The sequence below is a fragment of the Vigna angularis genome, chromosome 5, assembly GCF_016808095.1.
Source record: "Vigna angularis cultivar LongXiaoDou No.4 chromosome 5, ASM1680809v1, whole genome shotgun sequence".
Classification (NCBI taxonomy): domain Eukaryota; kingdom Viridiplantae; phylum Streptophyta; class Magnoliopsida; order Fabales; family Fabaceae; genus Vigna; species Vigna angularis.
The window spans coordinates 4745952-4764210 of NC_068974.1; the positions used below are offsets into that span (position 1 = coordinate 4745952).

The 18259-nt window shown below is 34.3% G+C and overlaps 2 protein-coding genes and 1 non-coding gene across 4 annotated transcripts; 2 read left to right on the top strand and 1 right to left on the bottom strand.

The window, feature by feature from the left end:
* The first annotated feature begins 30 nt into the window (after positions 1-30).
* TRNAQ-CUG (transfer RNA glutamine (anticodon CUG)) lies at positions 31-102 on the top strand. Its single transcript has one exon. It is a non-coding gene; the product is annotated as a tRNA-Gln (tRNA).
* A 113-nt stretch (positions 103-215) lies between these two features.
* LOC108340844 (peptidyl-prolyl cis-trans isomerase CYP37, chloroplastic) lies at positions 216-8430 on the top strand. Of its 2 annotated transcripts, none has more exons than XR_008249021.1 (12): positions 216-376; positions 475-726; positions 3144-3233; positions 5191-5286; positions 5780-5887; positions 6027-6079; positions 6312-6411; positions 6608-6661; positions 7402-7560; positions 7810-7870; positions 7957-8006; positions 8089-8170. XR_008249021.1 is itself a non-coding variant. In XM_017578447.2 (12 exons), exons 1-12 carry the CDS (start codon positions 281-283, stop codon positions 8198-8200), a joined length of 1293 nt encoding a protein of 430 aa, XP_017433936.1. In that variant the 5' UTR covers positions 218-280; the 3' UTR covers positions 8201-8430. The 2 variants fall into 2 exon arrangements, 1 of the variants encoding a protein (XP_017433936.1); XM_017578447.2 differs by lacking the exon at positions 7810-7870 and adding an exon at positions 7639-7761 and having other exon boundaries at positions 218-376; positions 8089-8430.
* A 3134-nt stretch (positions 8431-11564) lies between these two features.
* Positions 11565-12684, bottom strand: LOC108339150 (protein MAIN-LIKE 1-like). Its single transcript, XM_052878082.1, has 2 exons — positions 12334-12684; positions 11565-12233 (listed from the first exon to the last, which is right to left on the bottom strand). The coding sequence occupies exons 1-2, from the start codon at positions 12682-12684 to the stop codon at positions 11565-11567; spliced, it is 1020 nt and encodes a 339-aa protein (XP_052734042.1).
* Between the last annotated feature and the right edge of the window lie 5575 nt (positions 12685-18259).

An 18259-nucleotide genomic window follows, 5' to 3' on the forward strand; every position in this document is an offset into this window, starting at 1 on the left:
AAAGTCTATAGTTATTTGTTAAAACAAAGTGGTCCCATGGTCTAGTGGTTAGGACATTGGACTCTGAATCCAGTAACCCGAGTTCAAATCTCGGTGGGACCTTTTGTATTAATTTTTGCTTCAGATGGAGGACAAAAATGTAATCTGAGATCAAACCGGAGGGCAAAAATGTAATTTCACGTCAACGGTATCATGAAGCATTTTCTTCACCCATTCACTCCCACACAACAACAGATTAGGAAGGCACCCACTCACAAGGTGTCCTTTCTTCCCTGCTTCAATGGCGTTCACTCTCTCTCCCTCCTTTAACCTTTCCCTAACTCGTAACCGAATCACCTGCTTCTCCAAGGAGCACCGCCGCCAAGTCATCGCAAAGGTGTTCCATCACAACCACGCGCATTACGCTGCAATGACACGTTTAGCATTTCTGTCACGAGGGGTTTTTTTACTGAACCTGTTTTGGGAATGGTGCAGGAAGCGGTAGGAGACGTGACGCGTGCCATGTCTGCGAGTGTTGTGGAGAGGATAATGAAACGGTTGAGGAGTGTGGTTCCAATGGTGATTGCGTCCGTTCAGATTAGCGCTTTGGTGCCGTTGATTGATTACGCGGCGTCAACCGGTGCTGCCGAAGCAGTTTTGTATTCGCCTGATACGAAGGTTCCGAGAACCGGGGAGGTTGCTCTCAGAAGAGCCATCCCTGCCAATGCTAATATGAAGTCTATACAGGTCTGCTTGGTTTGCAAGCGTGTTTGGTTGATGTTGTTGTCGTTTTTTTCTTTTTTTGTAAAGGAAGCAGTAATAGCTTTATTTTATTTTCTTAAATTAATATGAAAACACCAAATTTTACATTTATTAGCTAAGATGCTACTTATGTTTATCTTAATTTTCCATATAATATAAAAGATCACTACGTTTCTTAATAAACAATCCTTAACATTCCATATTTGAATGTATTTTTGGAATGAGAACATTAAAGGGGGTTATGTTAGTTGGAATTTACATATATTTTAATTCACCAAAAGGTAGTGACTTGTGTCCCTTATAATCCTGGTGATGCCAAATTGTGTCGTTCAAGATATCTGAGATGTTAGTCATTACTACTTAAGCTATAGGTTAAAAAAAAATTAGTTTACCAAACTGGAATAATTTTTTTAATTTATTAAAAGAATAAAAGAGTCGTTTGTTAATATAAGCAAGCATTTCATTAAGGGTAAAATGGGATAGATAGAGTTCAATGCTTACACACTGAAGATACTTATTGTGGAATTTTTTTTATATATTTAAATTCAGAGGAAATGTACGCGTTATTGTAATCTAGACATATTTCAGTAAGAGCAAAATTGGACCCCCAATTAATTTAAGAGTTCATTAGGAATGTACTTAAAAAATAGTTATTATAAAAGCACACAAACTTATGATATTTGACATATTGTAATATGATCACAATGTAATCACATTATCCCTGCTTGTTTTTTCCTGTTCTTTGTTACTTATCTATTAACAGTTTATTTGCTTATGTAAGCTTAATAGAATAACATAACAAAATACATATTTTGATAGAGCTCACCGTCAACCTTGAAGTAAATTTAGAAGAGCTGTTGGAAAGTTAATATAAATGGATGCAATCTAGACATGGACAGTAGACCTCGAAGCTATACTGACTGAAGCAGAACATGCACAATGGCAAGATACAATGTTACAAGATATTGCAGTCTTAGAAGCTGTAAGGACACTTGGAAGATCGAGAGCCTAGCGGCAATGGGTCTACAGGATAGAAGTACAATTCTTTTTTAATGGTCGAGCGCTGTACGTCCAAGCTTTGTTGCAAACGGGTTCACTTATGTTGAAGTTTTGGGGTCCCTTGCTGAATAATTGCTATTTTCATATCTGAAAGGCAAAATCTTCATTGGGTTGTTAGTATATGTGGATTACATCTTACTAGCAGAAAATGGTTTAGAGGCTTGTTTGGAATTCAAGAGTTATTTGGAAAAATATTTTCATATCAAGGATTTGGGGGTGCTCAAGTATTTCTGAGGAATATAGAGGTAACAAGGTAACAACAGGGAAACTTTGCGCAAAAAAAAAATGCATTGAACATAATATCACCATGTGCACGTAGACCTGCTGAGTCTTCCATGAAAGAGGGACAAAAATTGGGGCTAGCAGGACATCGGGAAATGAAGTATTACTCAGTTTATCAACATCTAGTTGGCAGAGTATTTACATGATGATTACTGACCCCGAGTTGTTTTATTTCGCTGCATGTGTTGTCCTACTTTGCACAAGCACATCAAAAAGACCACTTAAAGATTGAAATGCTGGTAGTGCCTTACCTCAAGGTCAACCCTTGAGAAGAGATATTACCGACCAACAATGATTTGAGATAGTACATCTATTACGGGCACACTGAGATCAGTGATGGATACTTTGTCAATTTTGGGAATCACCTGTGTATTGGAAGACGAAAACTTAGGGCACTATATCCTATTTTTTTAAGAAAAGCAGAGAATCATGATTGAAGCAGCCAGTAGTGAGCTAATTTGCCTGAAGTCAAACCATCCTTGGGGACAGGTCTCAAATGACCTATGATGAGGTTGTATTGTGATATCAGTATGCTATAATCATAGCAGAAAATCATGTTTTCCATATCGAGATAAATTTCCAATGCCAGGTTGGAAATATTGTGATGATGACTTATTCAGTTCTAGTTCCAACAGATAGACATATTCAACCAGGCTCTCACTTAACAATAATTTCAATTTCCACTGGTCATTTTGGGCATTTGTTGATCCTCATGCACCGACTTCAGAGGGTGGAGGAGGAGGAGTACTGAAAGTAGATAGATGTTGTAATTAGTTATAGATGATACTGACAGATATTGGAATTTGGAAAGTAAATATTTTGCTGTATAATTTATTATAGTTTTCTAGAGATGATTTTGGGAAATGATACGTTTTCATTTGGTTGATTAGAATGTTATATTGATTAGTAATTTTTATATAAGGCAGGAGCTGCCCATTTGTAGATCTCTTCCAAATAATATATCCATTCTGACTGTGAAATAGGAGAATTGTGTTTTAGATTTTTTTTGCTCTTTGAACCTTTTAATGATCAGAATTATGTTCTTTTAATGTATTTTTCAGGACACTCTTGAAGATATTACGTACCTTTTGAGGATTCCACAGAGAAAACCTTATGGAACAATGGAGGGGAATGTGAAGAAAGCTTTGAAGGTATTCAATAATTTATTTTGTTTCCTGTTTCTTTCATCGTTTGTTCTTAGCTGTATTTGTTTGAGAAACAAAATATTGATTATTAGGTTATGTAATGATGTTGCATCCATGAAATATTTGCCTTTCATTCTATGGATTGACAAATAGGTCAAATGTTTTGAATTTCGTACATGACAACATGTATGAGCTTTAGACCTATCAATTTGGGCCAACCAACCGGGCTTGGCCTTGACTTATGTGGACTAGGGCCAAAATGGTCCTTAGGACCAAAACCCCACATAAGACCAAAAAATACCTAAAGGACTAATATGCCCACTACGAGTTTTATGGTTCAAGGTGAATCTATGGACCATCTTTTGAATTACAAAATCTTATTTATTATGAAAATGAAGAAACCAAGATATGCTGAGTCTAGGTAGGACTGAGTCTAGTTCAAACCAAGTTTGGTCAGGTTAAGATGGGCTCGACTTCGGTTTGATGTCAGGCCAACTCGTGTGTGGCCGAGGTCAAAATAGGCTGGGTCAGGACCATGTTAAGTTTGTCTAGCTAGGTCTAGGTTAGGCCAATTCAAGTTGGGTCTAGGTTTGGCTGAGTTAGGTTGGGTCTAGGTCAGGCAGAGTTGAGAGTCCATGTCGTGTTGAGTCAAGTCAGGCCAAGTTGAGTTGGACCTAGGTTTGTTTGGGTCCAAATCGAGCCATGTTGGATTGGGCTAAGATGAGCCATGTTGGATTGGGCTAATGCGAGCTCATTTGAGATTGAACCCATGTCGAGCAATGTCAGGTTGGATCTAGATCACACAAAGTCAGGTTAGACTGATATCAAGCCAAGTTGGGTATGGTCGAGGTTAAAATAGGCTAGGTCAAGACCATGCTAAGTTTGTCTGGCTAGGTCTAGGTTAGGCCAATTTAGGTTGGGTCTAGGTTAGGCTGAGTTAGGTTGGGTCTAGGTCAGGCAAAGTTGGGACATGTCTTGTTGAGTCGAGTCAGGCCAAGTTGAGTTAGACCTAGGTTTGTTTGGGTTCAAATCGAGCCATGATAGGTTGGGCTAAGACGAGCTCATTTGAGATTGAACCCATGTCGAGCAATGTCTTCTTGGATCTAGATCAGGTCGGGCCCATGTTAGACTAATTTAGGTTAGTTCAATGTTAGACAGGGCCCTAATCCAGAAAGATTAGGTTAGGTTTGGTTTACATCATGTAAGATTTGGTCAGGCCCAACCTAAGTTAGGTTGGGTCCAAATTAGGCTTGGTTGGTTTGGAATAGGTCAGGTTCAACTTTGGTGGGTAGAGTCCGAGTCAAGATGGGATTGAACTGGGTTGAGCCCTGGTCAATTTGGGTTGGGCCTAGTAAGCCTATGTTTGGTTGGGTCAAGCATAGCCTAATGTAGGATGAGCTAGACTAGTTGAGCTCAAGTTAAGCTTGGTTGAGTTGAACCAAGCTCAAGTTAGGCTTGGTTGTGTTGGGCCAAGGTTAAGTTGGGTCCAAGTTAGGAAAGGTATGTAAGGTCAGGCAAGCTGAGTCGAGCTCAAGTCAAGTTGTGTCGATTTGAGCTTAGGTAGGTTGGGTTTGGGCCCAAACCTTGGAATGTTGCAAATAAAAGGAAAATTAATGATCAATTTGCGATTAATGTAAAATATTTAGATGTAATTTAGAATATTGTAAAGATTCATGCAATCCTGGAAAGTATTTAAGAATTAATTGAAGTCTTATTTTAATTTTGTAGTAACCTACTTTGGTTTTGACAAACCTTGCTATATCTTTTTTGTTGATTAAAAAATTGAGGCATATAACTAAGAAACTACTTTAGAACTTATTTTTCCTTTAGAGTACTGTAGTATTTGTTGCACCTTAGTAATATCTTCTTACATCTTTAACATCGTGTTTGGTCTGTTGATATGGACTTGTTGTACTGTTCATTTGAGGACATTTAATTCTTGTAATTTTCTTCTTTATATCAGTTAGCAGTTGATGAAAAGGATTCTATATTGGCCAGTATACCAGCAGAACTGAAGATAAAGGGCTCTTTGGTACATGCATCCCTGATAGAGGGAAAGGTTTGCTCAAAAACTGTATCTTTTGGAATATATGAACTTTAGTTTGTATATCCTGATATAATTATTGTCATAATACATGCTGGCAGTCATGATCTAACTCCCTCCTCTATTTGGAAAAAAGAGTAGTCATTTGCATTTCATTTCAATTGATTATTTGTACGAAGATCTCAGTTAATATATCTGAGGTTATACTTATGATTATAGTTCTTACATTGCAAAATGAATACATTTTTCTATTGTCAATGTTTCTGATATGAAACTAATATACCGGGTACCTGTTTCCAAAGGAATACTTAATGCAAGAAAAGAAGTTTCAAATGTAGAAACCAGAATATGGATTTTGGCATGTTTTGCTTATATTCTGATCTTTATGTTCTGTCTTCTGTAGGATGGAATATACTAGAATATCTTAGAAGTTATAATTGACGAATTATGGAAATTGGTAGTAATGGTTCATTATAGAAGCCACATCAGTGATGTCAATATTTTGCAGGGGGGCTTGCAAACTCTTCTTCAGTCTATAAAGGAACAGGATGCAGATAAAGTATCTGTGAACCTTGCATCTACACTGGACACTGTAGCAGAGCTAGAGTTGTTACAGGTAGCTGTAAACTAGATAATATGATAGAATCTTGAAATGAATGTAGTTATTTTCAATTCTCCAAAAAGTCTTGAATGAATCTATCCAACAAAAATATTATAATCATATCCAGAATCTGAACTTAATTTTGTTGCAACAGGCGCCAGGATTATCTTTTTTGTTGCCCGAGCAATATGCACAACAATATCCACGGTCAGTGACTCAAATTAAAAGTCATGTCAATCTCTACCTTGATGTAATTACATAGATCTGTTTAATGGATATTTGAGTTTTCCACCCTTATAAATGTTGGACATACCGTGGCCATTTGACATGAGTCTAACATAATAAAAGATATTCACTGAAATTATTCATAGCTCAATTCCTTAGGAAAAGTAAACACTCAGAACATTGGGGAAAATCAATATATTCCCATTGCTTTTAGGCTTTCTGGGAGAGGAACTGTCGAGTTCACCATTGAGAAAGGAGATGGTTCAACATTTTCCCCAGTTGGTGGAGAGCAGAAAAATACAGCCACTATTCAGGTATAATTAACCCCGTAAGTTTTCCTTTGTAATTTGCCATTGGTTATTGATTTGGTGGGTTCACGTCTCTTAAGGATCCATAAGCATTGAGAGCAGGTTAAATTTAAAGACTAAATAAAAATTGATGGAGCGTGAATAAAACAAACTGTTAATAAGTTATATTATTAAAGATTAACTATTAGACCTTTGTTTTCAGGTTGTTATTGACGGATACTCTGCTCCATTAACTGCAGGAAATTTTGCAAAACTGGTAAGGTAGTGGAACGTTACTTCAGACTTGTGAATTTTCCATATGGTTATTCTTTGCCAATGGCCATCCTTGATTTTAATTCCTTCTGAGGGTTCAATCACTTTCGTTCAGATTTCCTAAGTTTTTTGAGTGAACCAAAGCACCATTTGAATGGTTAATCTCAGTTACTAAGTCCTATTTGCTTGAACTTCTCATACTATTACTATCGCAGGAAATAATTAGGTCAATTAGTATTCTTGTGAAAAACTAAGTTCTTTGAGAACTTTATTTTTGCCTCTTGGTTTGATAGTTTGAAAATAGAAGAAAGATTCGCTTCCGAAAACTTAAACATCTGTTGAGGCTGTAATGCAAGCGGCAATGGATCCATCACTAAACTGAGAAAGTTGTTTAGGATGTCAAAGAGTCAGCAATTAAAACAGCCTGAGAACTATGGTAATAGCCTAATAGACAACTCTGCCTTTGAACAAACGTGTTGAAACTACTAAAGGGAAAAGAAAACTAAGAACTTCAAGGGTTTCAGCTGCGGAAGAATGCAAATGTTATTGAATTTCTCATGGACTGAACTGGTTGATATATTGGAATATTTCCATTCTTAGAATATTTAGTTTCAATTGTACATGTCCATGAGAACTTGTATTATGCAGTTTAATTCCTGTTTTTAAGTGTTGGTTCTTTAAACATCAAGATTTTTAGATTGTCTGACCTAGTGGAAACAACCCTCACACACTCCCACCCTCCAGGTGATGGATGGAGCCTATAATGGCGCAAAACTCAACTCTATCAACCAAGCTATTCTCTCAGATAATGGAGGTGATAAAAACAGTGGTTACAGTGTTCCCTTGGAAATAATGCCCTCTGGACAATTTGAGCCCCTTTACAAAACAACATTAAGTGTGCAGGTATGTTTATAAAAAATTGGCAGCAGGCATTACCAGAATTTATGATACTGTTCTCATATATGTTTTGTGTTGAGGAAGGATGGAGAACTGCCAGTTCTTCCTCTATCTGTTTATGGGGCAGTTGCTATGGCTCATAACGAAGCCTCTGAAGAATATTCATCACCTTACCAGTTCTTCTTCTATCTCTACGATAAACGAAGTGTAAGTGCAATTTATCACTTATCTCGTCGCATTTTTATCTGCTCACAGGATTTGCCTGGATTTCGCTAAACAAAGTGAAACATGGAAGCAGAACTTTTCATTCTTGGGAGTAACTTCCTCTTGCATGTTGATTAAGCCATTCATTTTTCCTCCTATTGATGTAACCTCTAGTGGTATTCGTTTCCTCTTTTGTAGGCTGGTTTGGGAGGAATATCATTTGATGAAGGACAATTTTCAGTTTTTGGGTATGTTATCCTAGCCTGTCACTTAATCAATTTTGAATTTCAACTTTTTCTCCAATGTTTTTTATGACGTTAAACCATGCAGATACACAACCACCGGGAGAGATATTCTTCCCCAGATAAAAACTGGTGATATTATTCGTTCTGCAAAACTAATTGAAGGCCAAGACCGTCTTGTATTACCGAAGGAAAGTTGAGTATATTTGGCGGCGGTGTTACCCAAGTAGGAAAAATATTCATTCTTTTTTAATATGTGGATGGCATATGGCATCAGCCTGATTTTCTTGGTGTAGGTTGGGTTCTAAATTATGTAGAAAATGAGTTGAAATTTCTATTTAATAAAAATCCCATGGAACAGTGAAATACATTCTCCAGAAAAGGAATCCCTTTCGGTGACTTAAATCTTAACTATTATCCTTTAGTTTCTTGTAAAGGAGCACATCATCTATGGTTCTATATCGACATCTTACTAAAAGAATTATATATTATGTGTGCAGTCCAGTCGGTTTAATGGATCTGCTCAACATTTAATAACTATTAGGAATATTAGGCATAGAATAACGATCTAAATTCTATATACTTGAATATGTTTGAAAAAACTTTTATAGAGAAAAATATTATTTAGTATCTAATGTGTATTAGATATATTATCTTTATATTTTATCTTTAGTTAATTTATTTGTAATTATTAATATGTATTAGATATATTATCTTTATATTTTATCTTTAGTTAATTTATTTGTAATTATTAATGTGTATTAGATATATTATCTTTATATTTTATCTTTAGTTAATTTATTTGTAATTATTTATGATATGTATTTTAAACTTAGCATATATATTTTTATTATAAATAGAGTATTTATGTATATATTCAACACAGTAAAAATTAAACAAGTGTTTACATACACGTATATTCCAAATTCTAATATATATTAAACAAGTATTCAGAGCATATAAACATCTAAAAACATCTAAAGTTTAGCATTATGCTCAGGGCACACATTAAACAAGCATGGAAATTACCGATCCTTCAAAAACATTGTTAATAATCTAATTCAATAGCAGATTCACAATGTTGTTTAACCTACATTCTATTATTTCATTCCTAAAACAGAGCATATATCATCAACTTCCTTTTTCAAATCATTATATAGTACTAACCATAATCCAAACAAAATCAATAACACCTATACACATATATTCATTAGAGTAATTACATTTATACAATCATTCAATTATTATCAATTATGCTATGAATTACAAAATCAGGAATATCACTTACAACCACAAAACAACACAATCAAAATGAGTCATAATGTATAAACAACAAATATGTAATCTAAAATGACCAACCGACTTACCATATCTTGTTCTAAGCGGGCATACTCCTTACGGGAGTCCCTATAAGGGTAATTGGAGCTTGATTGCTGGTGTTTGATGTTTTTTCCTTATTTTGTATGTTTTTTTATTAAAAAGAAAGATAATAACAAATCATAAGGGAAAACGGATGCCGACATCCGTTTTCCCTTAAACGGCTGTTGACATCCGTTGACGGATGCTCACATTCGTTTAAAAATTATACGGTTTATATTTTACAGTTTTTTTATATTAATTTTGAAGATATTTAAATAATATAATTTATATTTTTTGATATATCATTTTTGAATATATTTTGATGTATTTTAATAATGTATTTTTGAGGATCTTTATTGTTATTAGTATATATTTAGATTTTTTTTATTATATAGGACATGTTCATGGATGTCATTTCGTGCAGATAATTGTATTATTTTGTGATTTCATTTGAAAATTACTTATAACTCAATTAACTATTGTAATTTGTATTGTGGCAGGTTAAGTTACAAGAAGATTGTCCTTTGCCCATGGTCAATACCATCTCTTCAACCCACTGTTATCCTGAGGCACGAGCGTGGTCATCTATGTATACTAGTAGGATGCAAACATTTGCACACTTGATGGGCGTAACGACATCTTATGTTGACTTGGGTGATTCATGATATTTATAAAGATATGTAAAAATACACTATTACTTTTTGTATAGGTGTATTTTAAGCTTTTTGATGGACCCACACAATTCATTCAACTAAAATACTAAACATTTACTTTTTGTTAAAGTGTTTCCTAGATGTATATGTCTCCCTTCTTTTCCTTTACATAACTCCTAATATAATATTATATATATATATATAACACCTAATATAATATATTATATATTTATATATACATATATTTATCTTGAAATAAGTATTACATGCAAGGATTTCATATAAAGTATTATTAATGGTGTATATTTAAATTAATACAAAATAAAAATGAATAATATAATCTTTGTAGAAAATTCTAGTACTGTACCACATTCATTTAACAATGTAAGTTTTATAAAAATTAAATTACAACTCTAAGCCATTAGTTGAAATAAACCTGTACACCATATTTATTAAACGAAAATCATATTAAATGAAAATAGGGTCAATGACATAATATACTTCAAGCCAAATTTTGGAAAATAAAATTATTTAACGAACATTTAAGGTAAACATTAGCGTATCCAAAATAACACAATCTCGTGAGTCATAATTTGTTAAAAAAATGAAATACAAAATCCTATCAGTTAGATGTTGACCGTCTACCACGCACATGCCTATGCCCTCTCCTAGTTGGAGAAAATTCGTCGATGCCCTCATTAGCAATCTGAAGCAGGTCCACCGACACCTGATGTGCAACAGTACCCTCGGTCACATGACGACACGATATCAACAATTGTAACATTCTCGCCATTCGCCTAAATCTAGCCTGCATTATAATTATATCCAATAAATAAATAAACATGGTTAAGAAAATTTAATAACATAAGCAATGAAAAATAGCATACCACGACGCCAGATAGTGAAGGTGGAGAGGATCTACGATGGGGCCGTGCCTCCTGTGGAACATCGGGGCACTGTGTAGGCGCAAGAGCCGGTCTCGCGTTAGGTGGAGCAGGAATAATATAGGGATGTGAAACCCTCCTAAACCACTGTATGTATCCATCGACACATTCATAAGGGTATGATGCCTGTCTCACATTCGTAATAACGTGATTCATGAAGTGCAACCACGCATAATCAACAGCGACTACATCTGCATCTGTAATGGCAGTGGGTGATCGTAGAATCTCCTGGTATAACCCAAACTGCTTCATCACACGCTCAGGCAAATGACGGGAAATGGTGTCACCAATCCGAATCCATCCAGAATACATACAAATGCCAAAGAATGGACGAATGCCCCGATGTCCCTCATATGGATGTCATACAACTCCACTGTATGTCAGGCCATCCAACTACGACCGAATCTCTGCAAGAGTCGAACTCTGCCGAGGGCTTTACCACCTAGCCGCACGTGGTGTGGTCTCATCATAAGAAGACACCAACCGCCTCCTTCCCATGGTAGGGAAATGCTCGTATATCCAACTCTAAAAATGCAATTATTCAATTAAATATCTTTCTTCTTTGAACATCGAAATAAGTACATCAAATAAATGTGAAGAGTATATGTTTATACTTGAAACAAAGTCAGAAATCCAGCCATCTGCTTCGTGGAAGCCAAACTCGCATCCCCGAGCTGGTCGTACAAATGGGCGAGTGCAGCAACACCCCAAGCATATCTACCACACGTGTGTACATCTCTAAAAAATAGAAGGTAAGACACACGTATAGAAGTGACACTTTTATTTGCGAAAATCGTGCATCCTACTAGATGCAACAGATATGCTCTGGCAGCATAGTCCCACTGTTGCGACTGACACCTCTGAACATATATCTCTCTTAGCCAGCTGAGTCTAACTTTCGGACCACGTGCATCCTCCATCTCAGCACCAGCTGCGCCACCATCAACGCCGAGCAGTTCTACAAGGGTTCTACGAGCCTCCTCAAACTCCAACTCCTCCAAATCACATAATTGTCCCAATACCGGAAGGTGAAGTAAAGTGGAGACATCGTCAAGAGTGATCGACATCTCCCCTACAGGGAGATGGAAACTACTCGTCTCAAAGTGCCATCTCTCTATGAAATCGAGCAACAAGCCCTTATCAACGTAATCATAGCAAATATCTGTGAGAGGCATCAAAGCGGAATTCAACACAATGTGTTGAATTCCTTCGGCGCACGGTCCTAACTTATTAATTTTTTTACCATGGGAGATCAACTTCAGTATCTCCCCTCGATCCTACACAAAAATATTTAATATCAATTGTATTTGAAAAAAAACTTAATAATTAAAATTTAAGTTATTCACTCACCCGACCCTACGAAATGCCATAAGCAACATGCTGAACATAGTGTGTCAGCAATGAAGCATCACGTGGACCTCTAGGAAATCCACCGACATCCTCCTCCTGTATGTCAAGAACATCGATATGTTCCTCCTCCTCATTATCGTCATGAGGAGCCTCAAATGCCTCCTCGTGAACAGGACCCTCATAGGCCTGATATGCCTCCTCCTCAAATGCTCGGTCCTCGGCTATAGGGTCATCCTGAATTGGAGCTGCACGTCTTCTCCGAGCTAAAGCTGTAGGTCGTCTCCTACCTTCACCCTGTGCAGAACTCTCTCCTCGAGAACTTTCTCCTCTAGAACTCTCTCCACGAGAACTAAAAGATGAACCTCGTGTTCTTACCATTTCTGACAAAAAATATTTTTAATTAAATTAATAATTATTTCATTAATTAATACTATTTTTTTATTAATTTAATAATAATTATTTCATTAAATAAAATAATTTTAATTTAGATATAAATAAATAAAAAATTAGAAAAAAACACTAAATTTAAATACTCTATAAATTAATTAAAAATATAATAAATTAATAAAGTAAAAAAAATAAAAATATAATAATTACGTAACAAATTAATTGAAAATAAAAAGTTAAAATAAAAACTAATAATAAACTTAAAAGTTAAAAAAATTACAGGCCATAAACGGATGTCGAGTATCCGTTTGGATCTGAAGCGGATGTCGACGGATATCGACATCCGTTTCAGATCCAAACGGATACCCGACATCCGTTTTTGGCTTGGTTATCTTCTTCCTTTCTCCCAACACACGCACACAGCAAAAACGCAGAGCATAGAACACAACACAGAGATATATGCATTGTATTTAAAAAAAAAATTAAAAATATCATCACTAACCTTGTGGGAGAACGCACCGCCACACCTCACCGTCGCACCACCGCCGCACTACCGCGCTGCACCGCCGCACTGCCGTACTGTTGCACTGCCGCGCCACGCACCGCCCCACCGCTGAACCGCTGAAGGAGGAAGAAAACGGATATGAAGGAAAAATGGAAGATGAGAAAAGGATGTGATGGAGTTTGGGTGAGAATCTGAGAGGGTTGGGAGGTGGGTGAGAAGGGGTAGAAAGATAGATTTTAGGGTTAAAGTAAATAATTAGGATTAAAAAGTAAAAAGATTATTTTTGTAATTATAAAAGGTTAGTTTTGTAATTCAAAAAATATGTAATAGAATTGGGGAGGTGGAGGGAGAAAATGTGGTGGTGGAGGGAGTAACACCCTACAAAATTTTGTTAACATATTGTGGCCATTGCAAACACTTTATGGTTACAATTAGATTCAAACTATGTTGAGTGTACACAACCTTCTTTAAAGGCAAAAATAATGTATTTTCAAATGGTTTTTAATTTATTCTACCGTCTATTTATATGAATTAGTATTGCTTTATCTCAATTCTCAATTTTCTAAAATATTAGAATATAAAAATTTCATAATTCCATTGATAATTTTAGCAACAAAATTACTAACACAATTTAAAAGCAGTGACAAACACTTAATTAGCGTATATGTATAAATTATTTAAGTAAATCGATATCTGAAATCAAGTATGAAATGGAGAAGACATTGCAGAGCAGCTGCAGTGGAATAGTTAGTGTGGAATAACAAACCAAGAGGGGGTGAATTTGTTTTTAATAATAATGCGTGCCTTTTAAAATTTCTTCTCAATTTAACTTACCGAGCAAATAATAACGATAAATAAAAAGAGTAAAGTTGAGAGAAATTTGCACTGATGATTTTATCCTGGTTCAGATCTTACTAATCCTACATCCAGTCGCTTATCTCAAATCAAGATAAATAGTTCACTACTCACAAAACAATTACAAATTACAATCACAAAGAAATAATTTGTAAAAGTTTAGAAACCACATCTCTTGTTACCCCAAGAGATGAAAGTCACTTCCCCTGTAAACCACAAGGGATAAACACCTCCTCTGAATCTTCACAAAGGATGAACACCTCCTCCGAATGCTTCACGAAGGATGATATGCTTTTAACTCAACAACAACAACAATACTCAATCACACTCACTGTGAAAGTTCTCGCTCTATGCCAACAGCAACAACACTCAATCACACTCCCTATGAATTTCTCGCTCTATGCCAACACGCCAAGTTCTCAAAGCCACAGCACAAGGGTTCAACAAACCGTAGAACACTTATCACCACACACTGCAGATAGGATTTTTCGAAATATACTTCTTTCGTATTTTGTATTTCGCATTTTTGAATGAGAGTCCATATCTAATTTATAGAGATCTCACTCAAGGATACCTCCAAAAATTCGTTGTCAACTAATTAACATGTGATAACCAATTATCAATTATGGTAATTAATTATGCATTTAATGAATGCACAACGGTAAAAAACTTGTTTAAAATTTCTCATAATTGCTCATTATAATCAATTATGACAAGTCATAATTGATTATTGATAATCGATTATTATAAATTGATAATCAAATATCTTGAGTATAAAATGAGGTTTTCTGATTCAAAAAACATTTTAATGCAACCTAAGGAAAACAATAAATAGAATCAAAGATACACCACATCCTATACATAAATCTACTAAATTACAAAAACTTTAATATAAAAACAAGTCTTCATGAAGATCTTCCTGCAATAAGAACACTCGAGACTTGATTTTGAGACATCATCAAAATTTCTGCTCTTCAACTTTATGCTAATAAACATTACAAATTATTTAAGGTGTCTTAAAATGGGCTAAAACTTAACCTAAAAGAGTCACCTTGGTTGGCTTGGAGAGCAAGGAGAAATCCTCTCCAATAGGAGGGAGACAAGTGGCAAAAATCCTCTCAAATGAGAGAGTAACAAGTGGCCACTACCTATGGAAAAACTCTACATTCCTAGAGTGACACATGGCCACTAACTAGGAGGAAAACTCTCTAATGGGAAGCTTCCACATGTCTAGGACGAAATTCTTCTCCCTTGTTCTCCAAACTTAGCCAAAATGTTGACCCCTTGATCAACACACCTATTTTGGATGTCCAAGCATAGTCAACTTTGGGTCTTGGCCCTTTGTTGACTTGTTTGGTCAAAATCCTATTCTACTTGACATAAAATACAAGGCCCAATTGAAATCTTACACTACTAGGCCCATAATACAAAGAGCAAATAAAATCTAAACTACTTGGCCCATAATACAAAGGCTAAATAAAATCTAGACTACTTGACCCAAAATACAAGGCTCAAAATTATTCTTACTCTACTAAATATTTATGATGACTTAAGATGACCCAAGAGAAAGAGTCTAGACCTATCTTCCATAGATGTCTCCAACTCTTCATGAATGTGCTAGGTCATGGCTAGGGGTATGCGATCAGGTAGTGATTGGGCAGAATCAATGGATGACATGAAGAGTACGTAAGGATACATTTTCTCACTAGGATCATCTATCTTATCTTGGGCCATCAAAGAAACAAGCAACCGTGGCACAATCAACATCAGAACCATAGTATGTAGCAACTGCTGAAACCATGAGTCAAGCAATATGACTACGAAGAATACTTGAAGAAATTAGTGAACCACAAGATGGACCGACTATTATCTATTGCGACAACAAATCGACCATAGCAATAACAAAAAATCCAGTCCATCATAAAAGAACGAAACACATATTGAATTGTGCCATTAAATATAACTTCATTCGAGACAAAGAGACAATTAAACAAATTCGACTTGAGTACTACCAAACAAAAGACCACATTGCAGATATTTTTACAAAGTCATTACCATGACCAAGATTTGAATTACTACGCACTATACTTGGAGTTACTAAATTTGCATTAAGGAGGGGTATTAATGTGTAATGAAAATTCTAGAAGAATATAGAAAATCCTAACATAGAAGTACTAAAATGTAATAAAAATTCTAGAATGTTGTAGAAAAACTTAAGATAGGTAGAAAAAAATTAAGAACATTCTACATAGGTAGAAATCTAGAATATTTCACATAAGATGTCGCTAACATGTTCTAGAATAACTTATGAGTCTATAAATACCCATGTATTCTACCATTTGTGAAAGCCAACATCTACCACAACAAAGACAACTACAACACTTCTTCCAACTACTACTTTCACATTTTCTCTACATTCTATTATCTGTACATTTTCTCTACTTCATCAACTATTTTTTTACAACCTCAAAATACTAACACTTCTTATAACACTTCGTATACCCAATCTCCATCCCACTGTGCCCATGCACTCACTCTTATTGGGTCTTCCACCAGGAAAATTCTAGATACACTTTATGCTGATCCTCCGCAATAGAGCAACACGATGCATGGGAAATGAAGAAAACTTGGAGGCTAGAAGACTGATTGGGAAGTTGTTAGAGAAGACCGGGTAAAAATATATTCATCAACTATAAGTGAAAAAAAACTGAATATAAAAGTTAGTATGAATATTAAACGAGTATTCCCTGCATGTAATTACTTTGTATTTTTAAGTTTTATGAGGCCTAAACTAAAATCTACATGAGATATAAAAAACAATTAAAATATATGAATTGTGGCTGAATATTTGCCATTGTTCAATTATTCCTATATATTTAATAAATACTCCAATTATAAGGTTGCTTTATTGCATTATTTTATCACATAATACTATTATATTATTTGATTGCATACGTTTATATAATTTGAGTATTTGTAGGCAATTTCTTAATCTAACCCTAGGTTTTCATATCTAATAAATTCATTCATTGACTTAGAATTACAAAATTACATTTAATTGCAAAATTACAATTACATTTATATATAGAATAGGAAAAACTAGAAGGGACGATCAAATAAAGACATACTTATCATTTGCATTATAGATGTCATTTTATTATGATTATTAACCAAACGGAAAAAAATATTTATTATTTTTTCTAACAAGATGACTAAAATATGGAACCTTTCTTCCTACACTTTCACAATTTCGATTTGCACTCAAATTTTGTATTCTAGAATTATAATATAAAATATAATTTTGTATATTCTTTATTGTACATTTCACAATACAAAATAAAAAATACATTTTGAATTATACAATTTAAAATATAAATATATTGAAAATTGTATTGAAAATACAATTTTTATATTATAAATTATACATTATAAAATACAAAATAAAAAATATATTTTGAATTATATAATTTAAAATACAGAGTTTATATTTTCAGATGGTAGAATTTAAATTAAAAAAAAACTTATAAAAGAAGTGGTGGTTGAAATCATTGAGGTGTAGTAAGAAACTACCTAAAATATATGGGCCCATTTGTTTCTATGGTTATAATTAGATTCAAACACTTGACTTTACAAACATATTATACAAAATTTTGTTAACATATTGTGGCCATGCAAACATTTTATGGTTACAATTAGATTTAAACTATGCTGAGTGTACACAACCTTCTTTTAAGGCAAAAATAATGTATTTTCAAATGGTTTTTAATTTATTCTACCGTCTATTTATATGAATTAGTATTGCTTTATATCAATTCTCAATTTTCTAAAATATTAGAATATAAAAATTTCATAATTGCATTGACAAATTTAGCAACAAAATTTAAAAGCAGTGACAAAAACTTAATTAGCGTATAATCAAGTATGAAATGAAGAGGACATTACAAATTTAGTAGTTGTAGAATAAATATTGAAATTTTAGGGTGCTTCTCAAAATCAAGCTAATTAGTTGAGAAGGACCTAATTGTAAATATTAAGTATTATTTAAAAAACTATATCATGTGATTTACTAAAAGTATTTAGGGACTAAGTTGAAAATAATAAAAATTAATTAAGGTTCAAATTGTAATTAATATATAATATTTAGATACCAATTTACAAATTAAAAAATTTAAGAACTTATAAGCAAGAGGTGTTTTAGAAATTGGT

Bases quoted from the DNA above. Each gene is read 5' to 3' on its own strand.
- LOC108340844 (XM_017578447.2), top strand. From the start codon at position 281: ATGGCGTTCACTCTCTCTCCCTCCTTTAACCTTTCCCTAACTCGTAAC. The intron at 377-474 runs GTGTTCCATCAC...GGAATGGTGCAG, and splicing joins GCCGCCAAGTCATCGCAAAG to GAAGCGGTAGGAGACGTGAC. The intron at 727-3,143 runs GTCTGCTTGGTT...TGTATTTTTCAG, and splicing joins CTAATATGAAGTCTATACAG to GACACTCTTGAAGATATTAC.
- LOC108339150 (XM_052878082.1), bottom strand. From the start codon at position 12,684: ATGGTAAGAACACGAGGTTCATCTTTTAGTTCTCGTGGAGAGAGTTCT. The intron at 12,234-12,333 runs GTTGCTTATGGC...ATTTTTGTGTAG, and splicing joins TGACACACTATGTTCAGCAT to GATCGAGGGGAGATACTGAA.